This window comes from Strix uralensis, chromosome 3, assembly GCF_047716275.1.
Source record: "Strix uralensis isolate ZFMK-TIS-50842 chromosome 3, bStrUra1, whole genome shotgun sequence".
Lineage (NCBI taxonomy): Eukaryota > Metazoa > Chordata > Aves > Strigiformes > Strigidae > Strix > Strix uralensis.
In genome coordinates, this window is record NC_133974.1 from 95,922,725 (window position 1) to 95,950,281 (window position 27,557).

The following is a 27,557-nucleotide window of genomic DNA, read 5'->3' on the forward strand; positions in this document are numbered from 1 at the left end:
TTCATGCTTGCTACCTGTCCATCTGACTTTTGGGTTAGAACACAGCGTTTTGCCTCCTGAAGAAGACAAACACTAGCTGTTTCAAAAAGAAGGGTAATCTATCCTCCGTGTGCTATTTTCTAGTCAGGTGTGTTTGGGTCTGCCTCTGGTGATCACCTTATGCCTGGAGCCCTGAGCAGTTTCCTTGTTACTATGTTACCTGAGCTAACGTGACGAGTTCTAATGTTCTGGATTAATCTACCCTCCTGAGTTACAGTAAAGTAGGGTATGGATGCACTTTGTTCCAACTGGATCTTCCATCCTTTCCAAGTACCTTTCTAAGCTCTGTCCTTAAAAGAATGTCATACTGTCAGGATGCAAAATTACATGACTGGAAGTTGCATATTCTTATTGCCTCATTGAAGGCAGAGTGCTTTTTATGTCCCTGATACTGTCAATGTCCAGGGCAGTGTCTAGAAGCTGCTAAGTGTCAGCATCCTGCCTTCTGGGTGATTTTACTCAATAAGAACCTTATTTTGATGAAGTGGTTGTCTTGAACTATATTGGTTGAGTCATTATTCGGTTTCGTGCACAGTTTTTGGGAAGAGACTTTGCTGCTTGTCTGATCTGCCACCAGACTCCAGAAAGAGCAGTATGGATTAGAAAACCAAGTTAGTTGCTCATTATTAAAAAAAAAAAAAAAAAAAAAAAGGCAAGAAAGAAGAAAAAAAGGCTAAGATCATTAAGCAGTTCAATAAAACAACCTTAATTTTTCTAAGAATTTAGCTGAGCCCAGCCAGCTCATTTCAGATGTGTATTCTGGCCTCTTTGGTGGTTCTTCCCAACCTGGCATTTCTGATTCCCTGTCTGCCCCTCCTTTCCCTCCCACATGCTTGACCTCCAACAGCATTCCTTTGCTTGTCTTAAGACCTTACATGTCGTTTCACTCTCCCTCTCCCCCCAAGAATGTGATCCTGGCCTGAGCTTTCTAAATGTGTATAGCAAGGATAAAACTCCTTGCCTCGCTTGGCTGCCCCCTTGTTTGGAAACGCACCCTAAACATTTCCACATGGTTTGCACTCTTTTTGCACAGCTAAAATTTTTCAGGGTTTTCTTTGCCTTTAAACATTTTCTTCTTTAAAAAAACCCTCCAGCTTCTACCTTGGGCTGCTGGCACTGACCTCGCCTTGTTACTGTTCACATTTCTTTTGTACCTTTTTGCAGCTGAAATCTCTATGGACTTTTAAATCTGTCAGCAGCCGCTACCAGGCTCAGTGTGCAATTTAGCTCACTGTTTTCACAAGTTTCCCAGCCCTGAATGCTTTCCAAATGAGCCATTGTTGGGCTGAGTTAAAGAGGTATTGTCTCTGCCTGGGCTAGGTTAGTGTGGGTGCCAGAATCTGCATGTGCAGCGTTCTTAGTGCTGCAATGTCATCTTGATATTGAACCCCTGGACACTTCCTTCTCCAAACACTTCCAAATATATAGGAAAAAAACCCTGCCAAAATTGATTCATTGAAACATTATTGGAAGCTTGTCTTTATATGGCTGAAACTGTCATCTAGACATTTTTGTTTGTCCCTGCTCCTGCAGGCTGCTTGCTGTGAAGACCATTCTTATTTGTTTAATACCCATTAGCACCTGAAACTGGCAGCTGTGATTGGAGTCCTGTTCTGGTCAGTGCTGAATAAACACAGAACAAGTAGCAGTCTCTGCTTTGGTTATTTTAAAGACACTTTGTATAGGAAGACAGTCTATTGTTATCCACTTTTTACAGAAGAGAAAATGAAGCTGGGAAATTTGGTGGTGTATCCAGAGGGAGCTTGTCACAGTTGGGAGTCAGTTTCAGATTACAGAATTATCCTTCATTTTACAAATGTAAGGTTGGCTAGTCTCTAAAAAGGTGTGTTCCACTGAACTCCCTTTTCTTTAAATAGAGACTGAATTTGCTGGTCTGGTCAACCTGATATGACGCTGTGTGGAGATAATGTCCTTTATGTCTGAAATGTTGGTTTTCTTTTGCTGGGGACTGTGTGGTTCAGAGGACAAACATCTGGACAAGCGTTTCAACCTGTAGGTTGCTGCTGACATTACTGCCACTAGACAACTCTCTGATGACCTTTGTTTAAAGATATGGTGATTTTACTGTTCTCCCTCTATGGAAGACCAAGCTGGTACTGCAGGCCAGGAAAAAGGTGTGTTGAATTTTTAGCCTTTCTCTAAGAGTTGTAAGGAGTGTCTGTGTCACGTAAGACAGTGCTTTGAGTTTTTCAGTTCATGCAGTTCATGTGATCTTTTCCATCCTTGAATAATTATTAGTAATGAAAGTTTGACAAGAGAGTTGTTCAGACTGCCTCTCTTCACAGGTTCTACTCTGACAGGGAGAACTCACAATAGCAGGGTAAAAATTATGAAGCCAATAATCTTTGGAGTCTTTGGAAGCCAATAAGTCCTCTGCCTTTTGATTGAAGGCTAGTCAACATACCCCGTCCAGATTCCTCTCAACTTATTAGAAGTTACCAATGCAGCTATTGACTTTTTTTTTTCTGTTTTTCTTTTTCACAATCTACAGGATGAATTGGATCTCACAGACAAGAACAGAGAGGCTATGTTTGCACTCCCTCCAGAGAAGAAATGGCAAATTTACTGCAGCAAAAAGAAGGTACTACTGTTGTCCTGATTGAAATAGCTCACCAATAAATTCTGTGTGCATATATAATTACTGATATACATCTAGATTTGAATGACGTGTTTACTCAAGAACATGATTAAGTGATGTAAGGATTTTTATCAGCGTGAATATGGCACAACTTTCTTATAAGTAGTGTATGCTTGTATGATTTCTGAAGAGAATGTTAACAAGGTAAAAACATACGTTGTCCCATTTTGAATCTTTTACATGTTTTTTTCTTTGAGCTGGAAGAAAAGCTATCATGGAAATGTGTTAAGGAATTTTTTAAAACTTTTGTAGGTTGCTTAAAATAGAAAATGTATTACTGAAATCCTTCAGAATGTCTTCAAACATCTGTAAAATACATAATAATAGAGATGTCTTAAAACTTGGTAGTTCAAGGTCTTCCAGAGCTTGTAGGAAATGTTCCGGTATTCCACTAGAAAGTGAAGAAGACCTGCTCCTATCAATTCCTATGTAATGCTTCTCCATTCAAGGTATTCAAATTTCTGACAAACTGGTGAGATGGGCACTAAATCAGAGGCTGATATATCACACTGGGTATTTTGTCCTTGGCAGAATGATAGCCAAGTGAACTGACAAGTTGTATCATTGTTGTGAAACTTGTAAAAGAGGAATTCCTGCAGGAGTGGTGTGGTGGAAAAGTTTTGCTGCTCTAGAAGAGAAATAGACAGTCAGCAACAGAGATAGTCCCAATAGCATGTATTCATTAACAATAAATGTTAGGGGAAAAAGGTGTGGTGAATTTGTTGGTTAGTTTTATTTCCCAAATGTGCAAGTCATGCTATGAGATGAGTCTTTATATGTGAGTCTGCATAACAGAATGGAAGAGGAGGTTTAAATTTCAATAGTGAAGAAGGCAGATTGAAACCCTGATCATGGTCCTTCTGAGTTTGTGTTTGCTGCCTTTCTTTCTTTGGGGGGGGCGGGGAAAATTAGCTTTCTTACCATGTAATTAAAGAAAACCTCAGTCAAACCATTCAGATGGGTGCTTTGCATGTGTGTTGCTTTTGGTTGAAATGCATCACACAGGGAAGTTAATAGCAACAAATTAGTTACAGTGCCTCTGAGCTAGCAATAATTCAGGAAGTGCGTAAGAGCAGTCTAGGCTTGCTTGTCTTTGGTGCTCTCTCTGTTCTTCTTCCTGCTGGTACACAGAGCTTGCAAGTGGAGGAAAGGTGCAGGCTGCTGTGATTAATATCTGCTTTACATTTTTGCTGGCCAGCTCAGCTGGCTTTTTCATCTCTGGTGGGAGAGGATCTATTTGTAGCCGTCTTGGAGAACCACACATTCCACCTCCCAGACCAGTCAGCCTTGGCAGGAAGATTCAGGCTTTAATGTATTTAATATGTTGGTTGGATTCACTACATTACACTTTTTTCCTTTTTTCTTTTTTAATCAGTGGATTTGATATAAGAATCTTGAAGACCTTCAGAGTTAAAGAAGCTGCGTACTGGAAAATCTTTATAATGCATTTATAGTGCAGCCTCAGTTAGCTGAACTCCAGCTATCCAAAATGATGTGCTAACTGGAACAGGATACTGTTGCCAGATGTCTATTCATTACATTGTAGATACTTTCAATTACTTGAAACCTTAACTGTCCAATGTTATTCATTGTTTCCCTCACACAGGCAGTGAGATGATAGGTGATGACATCTCTCTCTCTCTAGCCTACTATCTAATCCACCTATCATGGTTTTACAGTGACAGAGAAGCTTGTTGCAGGCTTCCCTTTACAGGAAAGCTGTCTCTTCCCTGAAGAATTTGTAATCTAGTTTTAGCCATAAAGGGCCCACTTCCTCACTTGGCGGAATGCTGTCAGCCATCCAGGACAGGCCCTCAGAGAGCTCTGTCTTGCTGATGTTGGGTTCTCTGAGTTTCCTGGGAAGCGAGAGCTCTGTGCTTTGTAATGTGGCGAGTGAAAACACTATGAACTAGAAGGTCCAAAAGTGCAGGTTGAGGCAACTGTTCGCAATCATTAATCTCAGGTGCCATTTCTAGTCTAAAAGTAACAGAAGGTCAGAGCTTCCTGATTTGCTCCAGAGGTAACAAGATTAGTGGACTATGTTAAGAAAACGAATGTCACTTGCGGAAATGAAGGTGTTGTAGGCGCAATGTCTGTTTATCTTGGCAGTTAGACTTTGGATATAAACTTCTGTGGTACTTGTTCCCAATGTGGTAGCAGAAAGTCACTACTGGATCATAAGACTCATTCCACCTGTTTCTGACACCAAGTCTTTCTGAAGAAATGGAGTGCATATGTCTCGTGCATTTAAAGTTATATTCCAGGGGCACAGCTTGCCAATCAACATTCCACAGTACTCAAAGGAGATTCAGTTCTGGATTGAAACGTCATGATTTTGGGTGGTATCTACAGAGGAGTGTTCACACGGTATTATACAGCCATGCATGCTTTGGTCACTTTTGGCCATTGTAGGTTCATCTCTGAAACCATTAGTACTAAAACCAAAGCACCAATTATTTGATCTAGAGGAGTTGCTTCAGCTATCAGAGTTAATGAATGCTTCACTCTCATTTGTGGAGTAGCTATTTGCAAGGAATAAAGGCTGCTCTGCTGGAAAATATTTATGTGTTCTCAGTTTCAGCTGTCCTCTGCCTTGCCATAATCAGTACAGAGTGGCCAATGAGAGATGCAATTGTCTTAATTCGCATCAGAAGTATCATTAATCAGTAACCACTGATGGCACCCTGACCCTCTAGCCAAAACACCAGTACTACATGTTTTAGATAGCCTTTTTCTCTGTAGTATGAACTTCCCCTGATACCATATTGAGTTATAAGTAAAGCCATATGTAGACAGAATGAAAATGATTATATCCTCCCCCAGTTCAGGTACTTTATTATGGTTTTATTTAGGATAATCTTCAAGTCTCACCATCAGATGAAATTTAGATTTACATAAAACATATAATTAACTTCTGTAATTCCTTCCTGTAAAATTATCTCATTTTCCTACTAGTTATATGTTTTGCAAGAATTAGATCAAGCACTAGACCATGCTTTCAGATGTATTTATTTGTAAATTTCTGATGTCAAGGTTTAGAAAACCGCTGTTATTTAGTGCTGTTCTACCAGGAGCTGGTACTAAAGTACATAGTCTCATTAAATACCAATCAAATAATGATAAGGAAATAAAAAGTTGTCAGCTCAATTATTTCATCTGTAAATGAACTCATATTTGGATCTCAAAAAGGGTAGAAAATGCAGGTATTGCACTGCTTTGGCACATGTTGCTTTGGATGCAGTCTGTTTCTCAGAATGAGGCCTCATTGTACAGGCAATAGCTTATTGCCTTCTGTACAATCCTACAAGCTCTTAGACTTATTACTAATGGAAAGCAAGTCAAGTTGTTTTCTTTTTATGGCCTTTCCTGCCTCCAGAGACTAATTTGTAAACCTTCAGTTGAGCAGATTTTAGTAGGAAGCACATGCGTTTTGCAGAGTTGAAGAAGTTATGTTTGGTTCTTTTTTTGGTGGTTTGTTTTTGTTGTGTTGTGTGGGGTTTTTTTGTTGGTTTTGTTTGTTTTGGTTTTTTTTTTAACTTCTGTGTTTCTTTGAGGGAAAAATTGGTAGCAAATCTCTTCCCAAACTGGACAGCTGTATCATACAGCTTCTCCCAAACAAACAAACCAAACCATCAAAAATCTCAATCCTAATAACTATGTTATTCTTCTGATCTTGGTTGTATCCTAGAATAGCTGCTTTGGGTTGATTGTCCTTTACCTACTCAAGTGAGATTGTTCAAACTCAAGTAGTGAAGCATTAATCAGCACACTGCAACTTTCCAGAAAGAGGCATTTATGACATCTGAAAAAAAGTACATGCTTATAATCCTTAAATTGATTATACCGTTTCTATCATGGGAAACAGATCTAGAGAAAGGCTTCTCCACAATAGCAAAATGGGCTTTAAAAATTCTGAGGAAAATTTATCTGAACTATACGTTGTAACAGCCAATATGCAGAAAAGAGGATTTCCTTATGATTCCATCCCCTGCAATTGTGGGGTTTTTTAATATGTCAATTGTATTTTTCATCTACCTGATGAATAAAAATCTAAACTGATATGAGAATAGGAGTTGGGAAATGCTTTGGTTCTAGAAGTCTTTGACCTAAATTGTTGTATAATTTCAAAGAACTTGCCATTATTACGTTTATATATAAATATATTTCTCGTTTCCTGAAAGAAAGAGTAGCAAAGTTAGGAAACTCTGTGGCAATGTTCTGGCCATGCATCCTCTCACACCTTTTCCCTGCACTATATACGTATGCCTTGGCTGCATACAACATACTTTTTTCCTTCCTCCTTCCTCTCTCTGTCTTTCCTCCTCCAAGATACAGTCTTAAAAATCTGAATGTATTTTCAGTTTAAGCACTGTTCGTTCTTTTCCTTGCTGCACCTATCTGTTTTCTAAGGTATTGCTGTAGGAATGAATTTTGTGGTGAAGTCTCCAGACTTGGGATTGCTTATTACAAGGAGCAGGAAGGATGGAGTGGAAGGCACTTTTCTGCATTACACAGTCACTTAGGAGTCTGAATCCTTTGGACTGAGGTCACAGGTCAATGCTGAAACCAGTGAAGCTGCAGTTCAGGTGCATCACTTTGTGTTCAGATCCCTTTTCCTAATGGGAAGGCTGCATCCAGCTCTACATTAGGCTTTAGAATGCCCTGGGGAATCCTAGCCTTAGTCAGACTTTAACTTTTAGTAGTTTTACTGCAGTCTTTTTGTACCATTTTCAGCTCAGTTTCACAACCTCCCACTTTGGTTCCCTGCTGGCTGTCTAACATTAATGAAGATAATGCCTATATGTCAGGCTTTGGGGTTTTTTTTCTTTGAGAGTTTCTGTTTGAGCTTTGCCCTTGAGGTTTGCATTGTCAGCAAAATGTCACCATAAAAAGCATAGCTTGATATTGTGCAGCTGGATATAGAGTAAGATACTTTTGTCCTCCACGTCTATGCCCATGCCTACCTTCAGACTCTTGCAGAGCTCTAAGCAAAATTTCCAATCCAAACCCAGGCTGTATTACTGCTATAAACCCTGCTTGAAACACAGCTAAAGTTCCAGCTTCCAGAGAGTACAATTCACCTTATACCTTGGATTCATCCTCCTGTTAAAACTATAAATATAAAAGTTAATTCATATGTATAATATAAATTCATATATGTGTGTGTGTGTATAAAAAAAAAAAAAAAAAAATTCTGCTGGCAGAACCTAGGCTGCTTTTGTAGCTTTTGATATAATTACTTTAGCCTACTAGATATGAAGCAGAGGATGGTTGCAAATATAAAACCTGGAGTCCTCCTTGCCTTTGGGGAAAACTTTCTGAAGAGTGAAAGTTCCTGCACCTACTGTTTGTTCTTGGCTTGCTCTGTTCTGTGTTTTTGCACTGTGAAGTGTAGTTTCAGCTTGGTTAAGATGGAAAGGCAGTTATTTCTTAGCTAAATTGAACTGGCACGGCTTTTCTTGCAAAACCCTGAGGTCTTTGCATTTAAGGTTTATATGGAGGCTCTCAGAGCAGGAGGCTGCATTACATCTGTTGTATTTAAACAGGAGTTCTGCAATTCTTGCTGTAGGAAAGTGTTCATTTCTTTGGGTTCCTACTTTAAAGTAGGAGATATACATGGAGATATTCAGAGGAAGATAGATATTCCCTAAAGAAGAGAAAAAATGGATCTTCATCTGGTCTCATTTAGTGATACAATATACCAGATGAAGATCACACCATTGTGTTGTCTGAGTGTGGGTTTTTGGTTTTGTATTGTCTGATCTGAGCTATGAAAGCCCTTTGGGGTTCATCCTTTCTGAAGAGTTCCAAGCACGTGGTTGTCTCATAATAAATGAAGTGGGTGGTTTGAAGTTGTATTGTTTTCAATTCTATCTTCTTGCAGTATTTTTTCCTCTTTGAAATACTCTTAGAGTCTGTTATTGATTTGCAATATTAAACTGTTTTGGTTTTGGATTTATAGCTATAAGGAGCATTTAATGTGTCCCTTATAAGTTCCCTTCTTTAGAGTTGTTATTCCACCCACTGTATCTGGGAGCAGCAGACATGAACACACAAGACGATGTGCTGCAGTATTTGAGAAGCCATTTGTGAGGCGTCCCAGTTTAATGAGGCTTGGATGTGACTTTCTGCATGAAGTGTTTAGAGGGAGTACAGGTGGGTGTGTGTGTGGGTGCTTCTACCCTCTCTTCCCTGGTAAGTCTGAAAAATGCACAGTAACCCTCACAGCAGATGTGATAGTCTAAAAGCAAAAGCAGTTAGTAGACAGCAGGAGGGTGAAGAAGCTGTGTGGGACTTGAAGTGACTAGTGCAAGTGTCTTGCTGGCTAAACGATGAGGATATCTGATGACACAGGGAAAAGTCCACCCAAAGCCACACTGGAGCTGACTTAGACTTTATCTGAAGTCTTTGGTGCATCAGAAAATTGTTTCTCTTCCTACCAGTGCTTTAGAAGTTTGTGGCAGGAGTTCAGCTCTTCAGACAACATTTTAATTTAGCTCAGTATTCAAACCTTGACAATGACCTGAAGAACCTGATCTAACTTTGAAATTAGCTCTGCTTTGAGCAGGTCCCTTCTGCCCAAGGCCCGTTCCATCCTAAATTGTTTTGTGATTCTCTGAGCTGACCATGAATCAGACTAGGAAAGCAGCTGTATGGCCCTATAAAGAAAGGGGGCAACAAAGTAGGCTCTGTGCAACCTATTGACTCTTGTGTTATTGCTATGAGACCAACTCCTTGAAATAGGCTGTAGCAGAAAACGTTATTTGGTTCCCTCCCAGTGCCTGGGATCCATGGTTGCTTTTGGTCTGAGTGACTGCATGACTTCCTTAGCTCAGGAGACTGCTGGTGAAACAGTCTGAAATGTGGAATTTCTCAAATGAATTCTCTGAAAATAGACTTGCTTGCAGTTAGCCTATGGCTCAGTGGAAATCTCATAACACTGGTAAGACACAGTGGGAGGATGTTGCCCTTTGCAAACCGCGGCATTCCTTCAGCTGGATGTTTGGAAAATGCCAGCAATTGTGGAGTTAACTTGCTCTTTTCCCACCAGCATCTGTTCCTTTTTCTGTTAACAGAATGACTTCATGCTCAGATGTTTGGGATGATTTGTTAGCTTGATGCTGACATTGGGTCATTCCAGTATCTTTAGTCTAGGTATAGAAGACAGGCACATGACTTCAAAAATTACTGTGATAAATGCAAGTAGGATTTAGAGCAGTAAATTCAGAAACTCTGGCCTATGACAAGCACAGGACATACTGGGAAACCACAAAATGCAGCAAGAGTGTCACTAATGGAGCAGATGCACACATTTCCTGATTAGTGGTGTGCTTGGGTCTTTTCAGTGTGAAAGAGCTCTTTGATTAATGGCACCTGTTAATGTGTGTTGAAGGCTGAAGTAGTAGCTCCCAAATTTGGGCAAGATGGTTAATACAGTGTAAAATAAAGCCTAAAATGATATGCATTTCCTTCTACATCATTTAATGCAGAGAATGTGTTCTCACCGGAAGAGTAAAACTTGAGATTCATATAAGACACTATCTCATACTTTTATGGTTCCATACAATGAACTTAGGATTTTTTCTCATCTCACATAAGTATAAATTTGTTGATGTTGACCCCATTATTCCCTGTGTAGGTCACCATACCCGAGAAGAAATATTGGCCATTTTCCTTTCCTTATTTTTCCTTTCTATAGCAAGTACCCGAACAATATAGTAGGTTTAAAGATGTGAGACTCCTCTTAATTTATTTTTTTTTCCTTGGAGTCACTCTTATAGTGGTTTAAAGGATGAATTTGGTGTCAAGGAGGCAAAAATGCTTGCACAGTTCAGCTGATATACCATTATTACAGCTTGGAATCGTGATACCTAACAGACCACATTGTAGCAGAAATAAGAAGAGATAAGGAGTTTTTTCAAATTGTTCATTTTACTTGATTTGTGTTTTCCATGCTGCAATGCTAACACATATACAGACACATTTATTTATCTTGGTATAAGAGGTTATTTTGGGTCAAGGCCTTGAAATTATATATTTATTTATGTGTAATGAAAAAGTCTTCTCTTCCCCGCCCTGCCATGGGAACAACATGGAATATTTTTAGTTTCTTCCTCCCTCTCCCTCTCTCTCTCTCTTCAACAGGAAAGGTTAGCTGTTGCTTAGAAAATGCCTTCCCAGCTCTTTTGTTCAGACTGCTGAAGAAATAAATGCCGTAAACTTTCTATGGTGTTTGCTATAGATATTCTGAGTATGTAGAATTTTGGTGTCCATCTTGCAGTTCTGCATTTTTCAGGTGTGCTACTAGTGCTTCAGTTGAAGCTAACACTCAACACTTCTCAAAAATCAGGCCCAAAATAGTCCTGAGTTTATACAGTGATAATTGGAAAATTGTCGTCATCGTGTCTAATGCTGTGTTTCACATTTGGCTTGCATTCTGTGGGAGTTTGGGAGAGTTCAGTGGGAGCAGATTTGACCCTACCATGAGAAAAAAAAAAAAAAGAGAGGAAAGAAAAAGATAAAATAATAAGAGAAAAAAAAAACCCAAACATTTATCCAGCTGTCATACTACTAAAATGGTGTAATTTATTGTACTTAAGAACAAAAATAATGGTGAGTAATCCAGTTCTGCTGTATGGGAGGTACGTGTAAATGTTGATTCTGTGATTTAGTTGCTGCCACTGGATTATGTTCTGTCCTTGTCTGTCCTCTTGCAAAAGTTCTGGGTCTCCACAATCCAAGTATGAGTCAGTCCTGCTGATGGTATGTGATAATAATAATAGTATATACTATGTACAATGCAGTTCTCACCATTCAGATTAGTCTTAGGTGTGGATAAGCAAGAGCAAAGAATATGTAAATAGCTAGCATATTTCTCTGGTACATGAGAAGCAGATTTGGCACAGACCAGGGCTCACTCTTCTCTGTATTCTGAATTTCACTGAATGCTCACTAGGCTTTCAAAAGCCAGTGAATACTGAGCAGGAAGAGTTGCTGAATTCACTATATTTTTAGTGAAATGTTTAGAAACAGGCATAGTAAAGAATTGTTGCCAGGATCTAGTGACAACCATGAAGAGAAAGAAAGTAAGTTCCTTCTATTGTTCTGGAGAATTGTTGAGTTTTCATTACAGTCAGATGTGACAGTTTCAGCCACACGCCTGAATTGAGGTGAAAATCATATTGTCTTCCATGATATTCAGTCATCTGTTGAAAGGCACCTGGCATCTCAAACACTTTGCAGATGTAATTGGCAAGAGAAATGAAGGCTGGGAGAAAGGAAAGAGTTTTACCTGAGCTTATGGAAAGGGGAGAGACAAAGCAACTGAATGATACACTCAAATATTGGGTTAGCAACTTAAAAGCCCTGGGCCTCTCAGTCTGTATTTATTCCCTTTCTTCACTTATCCAACAGCTCCTAACTTTACTGTTTCTTCAATAGTGGCTGGGGTTAAATTAGGGAGAGAAATAGGAAATATGTGGCTGCTCTGACTGTCCAACTGTCATCACTCTTAGTAAAAGGGCACAGAGCAGAACTGAACTGGAGCAAGCAGCAACGTCACTGGAAAAACAGACAGTGGACATGTTGTGGACAGTGAAGAGAAACCTTTTAGAGTTTGGCATTAACAAATTCTGTGTGTGCTCCCAGAAGCACTTGTCCTAGGTAGTTGTTCTGGCTCTAGGTAGGTGTGTCCTAGGTAGTTCTGTGTGCCTTTAAGCATGGCTAGTGACATTTCATTCCCATCATCAAACAACATGCAGGGTGATTGCCATGAATGGTAGGTAACTTAATTTTATTTTGTAAAGATTGTAAGTGGTTGCTTGTTGGAGATAAGCAGAGTAGGACAAAAAGATAAACTTTCAGTGCAGGCATGTGGCAAACAGGAGGCTCAGAAACCCAGGCTGGGCTCTTCCGTGGCTTTTCACACTGCCTAAAGAATGCCAGGAGGAGAAGGAGGAAAGGAAGTGAGCAAAGAGATGGTCCAAATGGCATAAATACTGGTGGGGTAGGGATACAGTTGAAAACAGTGCTGTTGGAAAGGGAACAAGGTAAGCTGAATGGGTGAGGAAAAAGCCCCTTCCTGTAGCTGCAGCACGTTGACTGTGAGCTTAACAGGGCTAATGCTAGAATGAAAATGTATGCGCAATACTTTTACATCACACAGAGTAAAAAGTAGTAGGGATAATGCACAGAGCTTGGATGTTAAGGAAACAATAGACTATGTCCCACTGCTACTGCTTAGGATTTGTTGGGATAGTGACAGATTGTTGGCTTCACCTGCAACAGGAATTACTGCAGAACCTCAACCCTGACCTCAAACTTGCCACAGGTTTGTGGGGGCAGAGCTGTGGTTCAGGAGTACAATCTAAGTCCACAGCCATGCAACTGGAGAGAAGGCTGTGTCCATGAGAAACATTTTGTCTTCTCCTGAAGAACCCCTGAGTAGAATGATCATGAACTGACCTCCTGACTGGTAGGATCCTCCATAGTGGATATTTCCCTTCACCTCCAAAAGAAGTATACAGAATGGGCTGAGTGAAGGTAGGCTCCTGAGTACTTCCTTCATTGGAAGTGCAGGAAATTAATTAATTGCCTTATTTGGCAATTATTTAGATTATACACTTATCAGCTGCAAAATGTCAGTTGTTTGTTTGGGGGCTTGTGAAAAGTAGAGCATATAAGAGGTTTTAAACATGAGTATGGATTTCAGCTGATAGGACAGAATGATCTTTAGGTAGCAACAGATTTAGGAGAACATATTCAACAAGAGATCAACTTCTTTGACAAAGGTAAAACGTTCAGTGGAGGAACAATGCATAATACCGGTAGACTTCAATTTGGCAAGTAAGCTTTGTCCTGAGGGCTGAAGGTACTGGATAATTCAGTGTGGCCCCAGCTGTACAAGAGGACAAGTTGTACTCTTGGTCACTGCCCTATACCCATAAATTAATGCCTGGTGATGGTGGAATCCCCATCCTACAGCAGGGCTAAATGTGTTTAAAGAGGGACAAGCACAGTTGTACAATCTGTAAATGAGGAGGAGGCTGATGCAGTTAGTGCTGGCAGCAAGTTTACATCAGTCTGTATTGAGGAGAATGATAAAAAGCCAACAGAAGAGAAAAGAGAAGAAAGGTTCTTAAAACTAAGTGTACTATACAACCCTGCTATAATTTAAAGTTCCTTAAAATGGGATTCTCTCCATCAGTAATTTATAGTAAGTCTTGTGACAGACATGGTTATTGTAAAACTTATGCTTGGTTTAAAAACTACTTATACAGTTCATTACAATCAGTGGTAGAGAATTCTGAGGTTTAGAAAAAAAAATATTCTTCAGCTTATAACACTGCACCGACAACCTTTCCACCTGCCAGGTATGGTATTCCAGTCCATTTTTAGTGAGAAACTGTATCTGTGTGTGTGTGTGCAATGATCTGGCATCTTTTCTGGAAGATAAGAAGTAAATGCATGGCCTTCATCTCCACTGATACCAATTAAAGTAATTAATTTAAAGTGGTTTTGAGTGTTAGAAAAGGTTGGAAATGACAAATTGGGTATATACAACATACAACTTTTAGAGCTGCTATAGCAATGGGTGCTTGGGAAGCAAAAAGAGTGATGGATGGAATTATCAGTTTAAAACAAAGCATATATTTAACTTTATTGGAAAGTTTTTCAGCCTGTGGTAGGGCAAACCGTCTTTCAGAAATGACTGATAGTCCATTTTAATTTTTAAAGGTTGGTGAATTTCAGCAGCATTGAAGCTTCTCATTATAATGAAAAGATTTCAAAGAAGGAATCCTTGTCCTTCATAAATGTATCCCTCTTTCACTTTTATGCTTTTAGACTTTATTATGTTTTGTGGCAGTGAGTTTTGCAGTTTGGCAGTATAAGGCATTTTGTGATATAAATAATAATCTCAAGACCTTGACTTTTCCTAACCATCATCAGAGGTCATTATTAGGTCTGTCAAGTTACTGGCAGCAGGGCAGAGATCAGACTAAATGAAGCAAAAAAAATCAAAAACAAGAAAAAAACTTCCTGTGGTCTGTTAGGTAAAATATTCCTGTGTCATAATCCAGTGAACTGGAAGCATGTATGGCTGTACCTGACCTTTATGAGAGACAGTTAGGACTCCTCAGTTGCATGCTCCAGCTGATAATAAATGAATATTCCCTTTTAATAAGTTATACATTAGACTGCTTTTGTGGCAGAAGGATTATTATCTGCACATCAATAGCTCAATTCCAGGGAGAGAAGTAATGTTTCTTTTTCTCACTCTGGATAAATTGTGCTTAAAAGGCTTGGATTTAGCACCCTCCCCCAAACCCGGAGAATATTTGTGGAAATGCTAGTCATGGAGTCTGAGAAATGGAGCACTGACCACATCTGTCTAGTGAATGGCTCAGTCCCATGGTCTGCCCTGTTTCAAAGTTAGCATCTCTTGGGACATGGTTGGCTCTTTGGGGGTGTAAATGTCTGAAAAGCTTAGGTGTATTTTAGCTCCACTTCTGAGTTAGTATTTCATCCCACAACAGATTAAACACATTTTGTGTCTTTTCGTGAAAGTGCTTTTTATTTATGCAACTTCGGCTGCTCTGAACTGAGACATAGCCAATAGGATGGAGAGTGTGTTAATAAACAGGTAAATGTTTCTCTGAAAGCTGAAGTTCTCCTAAAGTGAAGAAAATTCAGTAAATCAGTCACAGAAAAAAGGGAGAACGGTGATTTGGATGAAAGTGCAGTAGAACTTCAGTGTGGATTGATTCTTGGCTGTGCTACAGATTCCCTGTGTAACAGGGAACTGTGTAATTGTCTGCATCCCATTTTCCTTGTTTCTGCTGATCTCACTGAATGAGAGACTGAAAAACCTAATATGTGAATTTTTTTAAGGACCTTTGACAGTGTAGAATGCAAGGTGTTACAAGATTTTATTGTATTCAGCATTAATAGCAGATGTTGCAATAAATTGAGTCTTTTTTAAAAGTATCTGAAGGGAGAAGAGTAACGCTTGTGGAAAATGAAGCACAAGTGATAACCACCTTCCACCCTCCGAGCAAACAAAAAACCTAACCTCTTTATAGTGGCCACAGTATTTATGTGGAGAGCAAGGGTCACGCACCTCACTTTGAAACAGAACGTGGACACGAGTCTGAATCCTGCACATCTCAGATGAACGTTTTACGAGCTAAACTGATGTTCTGAAGAGTGTGGGAGGGCTGCATCCAGAAGCAGAGAATCTTTATCCAGCAAATCTTTCATCTCAGCTGATGTAAGTCATGATAAAAGTTAGTTTCAGTGAACTGACATTAAAAAAAAAAATCACTGAAATGAATTCAGTGTCCCCAGTCCAATTCCCATTACCTCTTAATGGGAAATATGAAAAAATAGCTTCAGGGAACTTAGTATGAAAAATTACATATTTCACTTTTTCTTAAAATGTATTAGTTTCTTGTAATGACTTGAACTCCATTATTTATATTTTCTGAACTGTATGTGATGATGCTGACCCTTCACACCAGGTTAAATGACCGGTCTTTCAGCTCTGTGGTACTAGAATCATGCATACAGGCTGTTGAGAGGAGGAACCACACTAACCTTAACGTGGCTTTTGCCAGAAAATGCAATTCTTTGTGACCCAAGTATAAACTTGAACATGCAGTGTCTGGACATGATACAGTGAACAAGCTGGAACAGGAATTTATGTTACAGTAGCCTCTTATATTCTTTGTCTGTGTTTGCATGCTGGTTTTATTGATATAGAATGGAGCTCTATGAATGGTTCATTGCCCAAGAAATATTTTTAAACTCACATTTTGCAGTATCAGGTATGTGGCTCTCATTCTGTTCTGAACAGTGCAAAGCAGTAAGGTTGGCTGTCTGGAGTTCTGAAGAGATGGGTTTGAGAAGGAAGTCATGCTGCCAATGAATAAATGTCGTTCCAATAGTACCCATGCTTGTTGTATGACATCCATAACATATGGTGTATTTCTTGATGCATCTGTTCAAGGAGGAAGTGTTATTTTAGTTTGCATGTTAGAAGGCTTCATGAGTCATAAGCCCTGGCAATTTATCACAGGGGTGTGTGTGCAGGTAGTGTCCACGTAATGGTTGGACACCCAGGGATGCCAAGCACCTGCTGGGCCCAGGGAGTTGGGATTTTCTACATTGCATAAAAACAACCTGATATAAATGGTGGTGGAAGTAAGAGAGCTCTGGGTTCAGTGTCAGATCCATGTCTCTTCCTAGCTCTGCCAGTGATTTCCTGGACTAGTTTTAATTGTCATATCACCATATATGTCTCCCTGTTTCATCTGCAGGAAAGAAGCCTTGTAAAGTTGCTAATTTTGTAGACACATTTATTATTGCTCTGACATGCTCAGATTTTCAGGGCAAGCTCTAGAGAACTTCTCAACATTGTTTGGGGTCCATTTGGTGCAGAGTAAAATACCAGTGTGTCATCACTGTAAATTGAAACCCAGTGCTCGCCACAAAACAGCTTCAATGAAGGCAGTTACTGTTCAGGCTTTCCCTGTGCTTTTTCTTTCAAGACTGAAGCCATCTCAAAAGAAGCACCCACCATATAAACAGTGTCTTTCATTTTCATGATCCACTCAGCCACGAGTATCTGGAATTTCCGCATGATTTCTGTAACACGTGTTTGGTACTTCTTTGTAGAAAGTTTCACAACAAATGCAGTGGTCTGTAATTCTTGATTCTGTCTGTTATGGCAGTCTTTGTATTGCAAATGCTTGTACCACTGACATGGAATCCACTAAAGGTCTCTGCTCTCTAGAAAACAGCTTGCCCAATGGATCAGGTCTCCTAGGATTCGCAAAAAGTCTTGCAGGATCAGCTGAGCTGTGCACACAATACTTTGTTTTATTTTGTTTCATTTTGATTGGTTCAGATGGTCCAAATATTTGCAGAACTCCATTAAGTCGTATTTGGGATGAAGTCATAAGTTCCACTTTCCACCAAGGCATGGAGCCTGTCCAAATTAGTGTCAAAGCCTATATAATACCTTGGCTATATAGCAGGCTTGTACAGTATCAAGATCCTGTTTTCACAGCAGTTACATAGTTGTTACTCCAGTGAAGAATGATATGGCCCCTTATAAAGTCCACAAGCTGACGTCTGTTTTTTAATGTAATATTTACACTATTCAAGGAGCTAAAAGAAGGCTTTACTTTAATAGATTCCTTCGGCTAATGTTTTCCCTTATACAGATGGGTTATTGTTTCCAGCTTTTGATACCTATGTGGCTTTGTATATTAGGGCCTCATTTTTTGGTTTGGCTTTTTTTTTTTCCTCCTTCTCTGTATCTTCTGGAGCAAGGGAATTGCCATTATCATCAAGTTGCCTTGCAGTTTTCTCTGAGGTTTTATTTGACGGTCAAAACCCTGAAGACATTAAAACCAAACAAAACCCCCAGCATCCTGATGTTGCCCCTCTCCCCAAATTGCTTTCTATTTTTGACTTATCTTCCCCTCTCTGAGAGGAAACATGGTGTAGTAGTTTCTTGCCATGGGCAGAAACTCACATAGTTTAGGCAATGAAATTATTTTTTCTAATGGCTCTGATGCTACAGGTGTGAACCTGTCTCTCTTTTGAAAATGTTGCCCAGGTGATTGCTATAAATAACACTGTGCCACCAAATGATTTCATGGCGCTGGATAAAAACCTATATGTGCATCCCGAGTATAGGTAGCTTTCTGGAGTACATAATCACATTTATCTATTGAAGTAAAACATACATTGACAGCCATAAAATTCTGGTATGAGCAGGGAGTGTGGAAGACCAGTGAAATTAGATGGATTTTCCTGCTTAATATGCTTCTGGGCCGAAACAACTTCAGAAAGTGGAGACTGCATAGTGGAGTATCTGCTAAAACTTTTTTAACCTCAGCAATGTATAGCTTCAGTCTGGGCTTTAGTTCAGGAAAAAAGCTTACACTTGCTGTGTTCCACTGAAATAAATTTTCTCCCAATTCTAATTAGAAACAAAACCAAAACATAAGACTTACAGGCTCAGAGTTCAGACCAATTTGTAGTGAATGGAGGATGGTCAAAAGCAGGATATGTCAAGGACCTTATCTCATTTTTCAAGCTAACCTCGTATACAGATATACTTTAGGGATCAGAGTCATCCTTGGTTCTGGTTGTGAAATTTCTAATGGTTTGAGTTCAGGTAGGAAATTATTCAGAATTCTGATTTTTTTTTTTTTTTTTTTTTTAGTGTATCTATCCTGATGCACTTCAGCATACATGTCTAAACTAGACATCTAGAAAGGTTAGTTGCAGCATTCCAGCATTTAGACTTTTATTTTTCGTCTAAAGAATTTTAAGGAGAAAAAGTATTGAAGCTTATTTTGGGATATAAGGGATGGATCCAGGCATTTCTTAATTGACATGTGTTTGTTTCTTTACCTGGAGTTCAGAGTGGAGGCAAGAGAATGCATACGTATTCCCTGTTCTGACAATGTCACCTGTACTCTGCAAACAATCATAGCTGTCACTTGGATTTCTATATTTCTAGGCAGAGAAAAATTTCACAAGGGCATATGAGCACACCTTGCACTTCAGATTGGTGGTTCAACCTGATTCCCTGCAGAATGACTTTACTTCACTACCTCTGGATTAACTCCCCATCTCTATTGTTCTCTTTGGAGATGATAAGATTATCTTATAAAAATAATGCTGTATTTATCTGTTGTATGTTTTAATTTATTTTTCCATCAGCAAGGTCATATATTGACTCTTGCATGGGAGGTTAAGGTCTACCAAGTTCTAACCATTGTCAGGGTTATGATTGTCACTAGATATTCTATACAGAAAGGGGACAGCAAAAGGCAGTCTACTAATAACATGTGGAGTCTACTTATGTGGTGTAGCAATTCTAACTGGCAATTGGTAGGGAGTTGCATATTTCTATAACATGCCATTTGACATGGATGTGGGTCTATCAGATTCCTGATGATTATGGCCAGGAAAGGGAAGTAAGGAAAACCACCAGAACTCACTTAATTTGAAAAAGGTCACCTTTTCTTAATTGAACCATTTATTATCATGAGGTGGTGGGTGCATAGCATCTGTGAATGTAATTGGTATCTCTTGCCACTTTGCCAACCTCTTGTACTTTTCATATAGCAGTAGTCTACTGTATGATGCTTTGTTTAAAAATCTGCTCTTCCTAATTGTTCAGTTGGATGCAAGGGCTGAATAAAGAGTTGTGATCTGTATAGGATGTGTCTGGAAATATAGTACGTTTAAGGGACTGAGGTTTGCTGCTTAGATGCCACAGGTAACTGTGTCTCCATCAAACTTCATTTTTCTGTGTTTAATAACCTTAGCTGAAGGGGATTCTTTTTATCTGACACACCATGGTGACAGTGCTAACATTACAGGTTCAGAAATGTTTCTAATAAATGCTGCACATCTATGTGCGTTACACAAGAAATGGGGGGGACATACTACAATAAAGAGCAGCGCAGTGAAGAATCCCAGATGGTTCTACAGTGGGATTTAATCTTGTAAAACCTCCTTGTGTAACCTTGTTTAACTTTCTGTTTCAGGAACAAGAAGATCCTAATAAGCTTGCTACCAGCTGGCCAGATTACTACATTGACCGCATCAATTCCATGGCAGCAGTAAGTTACCTCTCCTGCAAAGCAGGGAAGATATGCTATCATAGAGATGTGTTTCTTTAGGAAGAAGTCCCCAAAGGAGAAGAATGTTAGCACAAATGCAAGACTGATTTAAAATAAGACTTCTGAAAGAAGATGAGTATGTGTATTAAGAAAGAGCCTTGCTCTACCAGAAGAATAGATTAGAAAGCACCATAAGCATTTCCAGTTTTTATTTCTACAATACTGAGCACTGAAGGCAATCAGATTAGATTCTGGAATGAAAACTCAAGAGAATATCTGATGAATCAGAAAAGCAACTATTTGAAAACTAGGTAAAGTTTTGTTTTGTTGTGTGGTTTCAAATTGATTTCTAACTAATCTGCAAGATAACACTGGGTTTATTAGTTTAGTAGAAGAATTAAAGAAAAGGTAGCTGTTTATGTAAAATAAAATAATATACACTTATATAAGAGCAGATAAGTAGAGGAACATAAGGCTATAATACCTTAGACATCAGATACAAGCCAACGAGATATTAGAGGAAAACGTTTTTTAATTGTCCTTGTTGAGTAGCTGTATGTGTCTCTTCCTCTGAAGCATCCAGTAGAGCTGGTCACCAGCAGAAGCAGCACACCTGCATATAGTGTCTACTGATCTCCTTTGATATGGTAGATCTTATATCTTGAAATTTGATACTTTTACTGATTTTTATAGTCAAATTTTGCCTCCCATTATTCATATGCAATGTCCACTCAGCTTTTTTGGCAGTTGTGAAGAAGTGATGACAGAATTCTGATCCCTGCACCTTAGGTAGCACACCTTCTTTGTTTACTTACGCTTTTATGTTTGATTTCTAAAGGCTTCTCTGAACATTTTGTATTGTGGTTATGAGTTATAAAATAATTTCATAAAAATAATGCCTTAATGAATGCTAAATGTATCAATACTGATGCATTTCTCATGGTGAAATATGTCTTGGTCAGTAAAAAAAATATCAAGATTTACAAGTGTTATAACTTTAAGAGTATAAAAGAAAAACTGCTTTCTATTGTGAGTCATGAATAAACAAAATTATCACATTCCTTCATGCCAGGTTTTCTTGAGGCAGAGTAATAGAATAGAAAGAATATGGACTTGTTTTGAGAAATAGATTGAGCTTTTGTGACTGGCATGGCACTGTGCTTTGATTTCCTGACTGAACAAATTTGCTCTACAAGGGCCATTAAGGAAAAAAAAAAGTATGAAACCTTGCAGTGTCACTGAGCCAAATACTTCTGGTAGAATTTGATCCAAGGCCTCTTGAATCTACTGAAAGTTTTTCCATTGATTTCAGTGACTTTTGGATTAGTCTTTAAATGATCTTGATGTAAACCTGGAGTGAATACGTACACACCACTATTGTAAATCTGGAGCAGTTCCATGGAATGAGACTATATTTTTGGCCTATGTTTCTAATTTTAAACATGTTTTAACAGCACCAATAAACACCAGCCCCAGTAATGTTGTTTGCATGCCTCAGCACTGAATGATTGATAACCTTTTATTTTGCTTCAGGCCTCATGATTTACTCTTATGCTTGAAGTGCTGAGAAGACCCTTTGGGGTTAAAACCCCTGCTTCTGATTTACCACTTAGTTGATTCACTTTTAGGCAGGTGAAACTTGGTTGACTTGATTTCACAGGAATTGTATCAGTGGAAAACTGAAGTAATACAGATGAGAAGCAGCTTCTACACACTTTTAAAAGACATGTTCTATTCATTATTATTTAGACCTCTGAGATTCTTAACTTCCAAATGGTTATTTTGGGTCCCTTATAATTTCAGTCCTAAATTTAGTGGTGTGGTTTTTTACATTCTTTTTTTAAAAACTGTGTCCAAGTGGAGTTGGCTCAGAAGTCGTGAAAGAAAAACATGTTTCATGTTGCTTTCTGACACTGTCTAGTCTATTTCAGTTTGCGTCTCTTGGGCACTATCAGGTATTGCAATATTTTAATTAGAAATATTGCAAGAAGTATTAGAGTTGAAGTGGTAGCAATAATCACAGAAGTGTTAGTTTAAATCCCTAAGTCCTGTTTTTTTAGTAAAATTTAATCTTTGCATCTCCTGTGAAGTAACTGCATAAGTATCTTTTTACATGCAGTTTTCACATCTTTTTCTATATCCTTTTGTTTAATTAAGTTATTTTTCAGATATTAGCTTGACAGAAAAGTTCTTTCTACCTGCTGATAAAATAGAAATGGCTCCTTTATCCTGTTGATATCATTAAATATCTTTCTGTGGCTTTCAGCAGGCCAAGGCCTCTGTGCTCAAGGATCATTTTCTCAGAAGATCTGTTGCAGTGTTACCCATCATATCTGCCCCTCACAGATTATGCAAGAGAGCAATGTGGTGATTCCTGACATGTTTGACATTCCCTACTTGTAACCTCAGACCACTATGTTAGGAAGCACTTTAGGTCACAGATTCCCGATCCAGTTCAAAAAGCCATGCATTTTAGGCACAGTTCTGTTCCCACAATTGTTTCTGTTGCTGTGACTTTTTAAATTTTAATAGTTTTTACACCCAATTCTCACAAGAGTGTACAACATTAAAACTGGAGTCTGTAGTGTGCAATTCCTGTAGAGGGACTCTCCCATCCTTCAGGTAGCCTGACTGAAAGGAAGGGACCAAGTATGTCATTGGTAGACTGTCTTCTAGACCAATCCTTAAGAGAAGGGACAGCTGCTAATTTAGAAAGAGGAGCCTCCAAATTTGCCCGGTACTCTGATGTCTACATGCTATAAATAATACCAATGATTGTGGAGAGCTTGCACGCCCACAATTAGAGACCATTTCCATTATCAAGGTCATTGTCATCTTCTGCTGATTTATCTTTTCTTAAAGAACACACAAAACTTCTTTTCTTGAAAATGGAGCAGCTGCCCTGTTAATATCACTTGTAAAGAAATATCCCTGTACTCCTCCTGCCCTCCTCACCCCAGGATACTGTCTGCTTGGCAGCACAAATAAACACAGCCCTCTTCACTGGGGAGGAAAACTTCTGACAGTACTGTGTTGCTTTTAGGAGCTTGGCTGTGTATGCATTTTCACAGGGAGACTTTCAGGTGAACAGTAGTTGCAGATCCAGCTTTTCTGGAGAGATGGCTCTGTCAAGAGTATGAGACAAGGGTCAAGATTAATAAATACAGCTGTAACCAAGCCCTTTTCCTTGACTCAGAAAGCATTTGTCCAGGGCAGAGCAGCTTCACAGGACATTAAAAAAATAACTCTTTCAGCAGAATTTAGCAGGTGGATGATTACTCTCTCCTCCATCTGGGTTAGGTGATATCTATGTTACTTTAAATTTATTTGCTTAAAAGTTCAGGTTTTTAAAATTACATCTATTCATAGATTGTGATTCATAGTTTATTCTCTTAGTTTAGCCTTTATGTAGTTAGAGATGTGGTGCACTTTGGATTTCAACTGACTTGTTTTCTTTGAAGAAATGTTTTATAGTATTGTCTAGGTATGTCATAGGAGGCATGCAATACAATATTTTTTAATCAAACTTTGATTTTAGTTTTGCTTGTATTTGTTTATGAACTGAAAGTGATTTAAATAATGGTAACACTTTGTTGGTTATGATTTTAGACAAGATCTAAAGAAAAAGCTTGGACTATAATGAGAAATCAGAACATTCAGGTTGCTTTTTCACTTTTATTCTATTTGCTTCTTTCTTTTTTCATTTCATTTGTGTGAGACTGTTAAGTAAAACTAGGTCCATCATATAGTGTACTGCTGATGCTAGTTCATGCACTTTTTTTCATTGTTCTTTTTTCTCTGTCTTTCTCACATGTACTGTCATTATGGTCCTGTATTTTCCTTCCTAGCAGTTTAGGGGAATGATTAGCCATTAGGATAAGGTGTGGGAATTAATCTGTGCTTTTAATAAAACTAAAATATTTAATTTTAAATGGAGCCAAATCTTCAAAAGTAATTTCTTGGACTACCTGAAGTTTTACACATCAAATTCCATGTGAATGAGTGTTTTCACAAATTTGGGAACTTTTTCAAACTCGCAAATCAAGTAACTAGATGCTATACTTTCCTGGGTGATGCACTTAATCTGGAAAACTTTAAATATGCAAAATGTGCTTGTAAAAATAAGCCTTATGCATACCACTCTTTAGCAACTGGATAAGGACCTGGCGCTATTTTGCTTCCTCTTTCTGGTATGTTTGGTTAACTGATAGTAACTAGCTGCATCCTCAGCATAGCAGTGCTCGAGTAGTCCTCAAGTGCAGTTTGTAGTTCAGGAAAGCAATTCATCAGTCAGCTACATTAATGAAATCCAGCCTCAGATAATGACAGTTCTCTCCCCTCTGTCTCTTAGGGACAGTTATGTTTTCTATAACTCTTGCTGAGAAAGCTATTTCATAATGCAAACGCGTGACCAGTCTGTCTTTAGAGAGGGCATGAGGATTTGAGTTGCTGGCCATGAAGAAAAGTGAGAAATGAAGGGCTCTTGGCTGCCTGCAGCTTTAGAAAAGGGGTTTTCTATAATCACCCTCTGTTGTAAAGGCAGGATTATTTGTATTTGTTTCATTTGGAAATGGGCCTTTTTTATTCTGAACAAAATACTGTTGAGCACCTTCCTACCATCCATTTGCTTTCCCCCCACAATGGCTCAGAGGAGAAATTAAGCCATTGGAAGAATGGGAGCCTTTCAAAGGAGCTTTTATGGGCCAAAGGAAAGATGACCAGATGGGCTGTCACCCAAGAAAATACAAATCAAGCCCCAAATCACACCCCAGGACTCTGCCATTGAGATTCCATAATGCCTGTTCAGGATTTCTGTTTATTTTTCAAAGAGGGGGATCATATATGGCTTGGCTTAAGCATTTCAATTTATGTTGCTGGCTGTCGGGGGATGCTGGCAAAAGATAAAACATCATCAGCTCATTTTCCATCAGTAGCGCTCTGTCATTCCATTAGGGCAGGAAATAGCTTGCTCTGTTACTGAGTGAATTTGACTTTAGCGTGGATCAGAGAGAGGACCCCTAGTGTTAAACACATCTCCCTATGCCAGCTGTTCAGTGTAAGACAGCAACGGCATGTAGCCAAATGACCACCCTCAGGATCCGACATGTGTTGACACCACGTGGTTTGCAAAAGCAAGCAACGTGGGAGCACTTCCAAGGGAAGTGAGGTGTTGGGCTGGTGGGGTGGGGAGGAGAGTTAAAGGAAGTTCCCATGAGAAGAAGGTTTTCTTTGGTGCTTGCTAAACAGTAAAATAAAGACTTAAACATTTTGCTGTAATGGGCCATAATTGTAGTTACTTGGATTCCACCACAGAGGGGTATAATATCAGATCCCTGATAGATGATACTAGTTTAATTGGGTTATTCATCTGCGAAGGGGTTCAGAGCTGCTTTCCAGATATTACTGAGTGATATCCCTGAGAAATCCTGCAATAAGAAAGTCATTTATCCTCTCTTTTACAATTAAAGAGGCTAAGAAGACCTAGCTATAGGCTAAGAATTCCCAGCATTGAGTCTTGACTTTTTAAAAAGCCACGCATTGAAGTGGTGAGCCTGAATGGTATATGCGATGGGCAAATGAAGAATATTGCTTCACATCACAAGGTTGCAGTGGTGCTGAGTGTAGATCTGGAACCCTGATTTCCTGATATACCACTTTTTTTAATGGCATTGTTTGACTTTGAAAACCATATTTTTTGTGTGTATTCCACTCATCATCTCTCACCATAATTTACGGTGACCATCTTCAGTTCCAGTTAACTGGAAGCTCTATTTATCTCGGGCTGCACACTGGGGAAAAATCTAGTCTCTGTGTGTTTCAATATACTTGTTAAAAAACAGGGACAGGGATTTTATGATGATCCAGCTTTTTGCAATAAATGTTCCTAATTAACAAGGGCAAAGTATATAGGGAAAATCAGTATCTGAAATCAAGTGATGTACTTGGTGTGGGGAAGAAAAATCAAACTTGTATGTACACAAACTGTAATTCAGGGTACTTGCAGGCTGTTTAATCACTTGAAGAAAAAGCTTTTATGCTTTGAAACCTGACACACAAATCTGTTGGTGCCCCCCCCCCCCATCCCTCCAGTCATGTCAGTGTAATAAAAGATATTACCTCTCCCTACAAACTTTGCCTCACATATCCATAGATCACCACACAGATCACTGTTCCAAATTAGGTACAGTTTTCTGAGGGCATACTGGCAAGCACGATTTTTGGGGGGTAATCTGAGAACCCTAGTTTAGCCAGTGTGGCAAAGCAGTATGCTGCTGCCAGTCCACATGAGCAGCCTCATCTGGATTCAGTTTTGTAGCTGAGGCGCTGCTTTCCTGGTGAGAGGTCGGCAGGCACCTCTGCATGGGTTGATGGGATAGTTGTTTTTCATAATTCCCGGCCTGTCTCTTAGCTTCCAGGCAGCCTGAGCTTTCCTGATTGTCATCTTCTTTTCTGAACAGATGCAGACTCTGTATGCTTTCGATGAAGAAGAAACAGAAATGAAAAATAAAATAGTTGAAGACTTGAAGACAGCTCTGCGGACTCAGCCCATGAGGTAATGTTGTTTCTCTTTCATCACAATTCACTGCCTCCCTATGGTCAGATGTGACATGGGAAAGAGTGGCAAGGACAGAAACCTCATTGTCTCACCTCATGCAAACCTCTCTGATATTTCAGACAATCCACAGAGAACCCTACAGTCCCTAGGTCTGTCTAGTTGGGAGGGCACACTAATGCTGAAGCATGTAGCTTCAGGAAAATAAAAGACAAAGTCTGATGTGAAAAACCTGTGGCAGATATGTGCAAACACTGGTAATGACTATGAAGATCAGATTTTAGACTTCATAGCCCCCTGAATGTCCCATGTAATTTGATTCATGTTGGGCAAAATCTCAGCCTGTACTCTGAACTTTGTATTCAAGCTTCCCCTTATCTTTAGTAATGTGAACTGTTTGGTACAAAGCAGCTAATCCATCTGACATCACCTGGTCTGGCATTCTTCCTGTTCTATGTGTAACTGTGGTGTAGAGAAATGTTAAGAGACTCTATTGTGTACTGTGTCTTTGAAGGTAAGGTCATCTTTGTTTTTCTGGGAACAAAGCTCTGAACAATAGCAAACTAACTAGCATAGAAACCTTTTCCACTTAACACTTAGAAGAGCATTGTGGAGAAGCAATAACTATAGTTGATATGATCTCAGGAAACACTTGGTC

At 39.1% G+C, this 27,557-nt stretch overlaps 1 protein-coding gene across 5 annotated transcripts in view; it reads left to right on the forward strand.

Moving 5' to 3' along the window:
* Positions 1 to 27,557, forward strand: part of DAAM2 (dishevelled associated activator of morphogenesis 2) — a 235,247-nt gene that overhangs the window by 133,933 nt on the left and 73,757 nt on the right. For all 5 annotated transcript variants that reach the window (XM_074863489.1, XM_074863488.1, XM_074863492.1 and 2 more), the window contains 3 exons: positions 2,552 to 2,641; positions 20,272 to 20,346; positions 26,805 to 26,899. In XM_074863489.1, the coding sequence (XP_074719590.1) occupies positions 2,552 to 2,641; positions 20,272 to 20,346; positions 26,805 to 26,899 (260 nt within the window). The remainder of the gene's footprint in view (positions 1 to 2,551; positions 2,642 to 20,271; positions 20,347 to 26,804; positions 26,900 to 27,557) is intronic.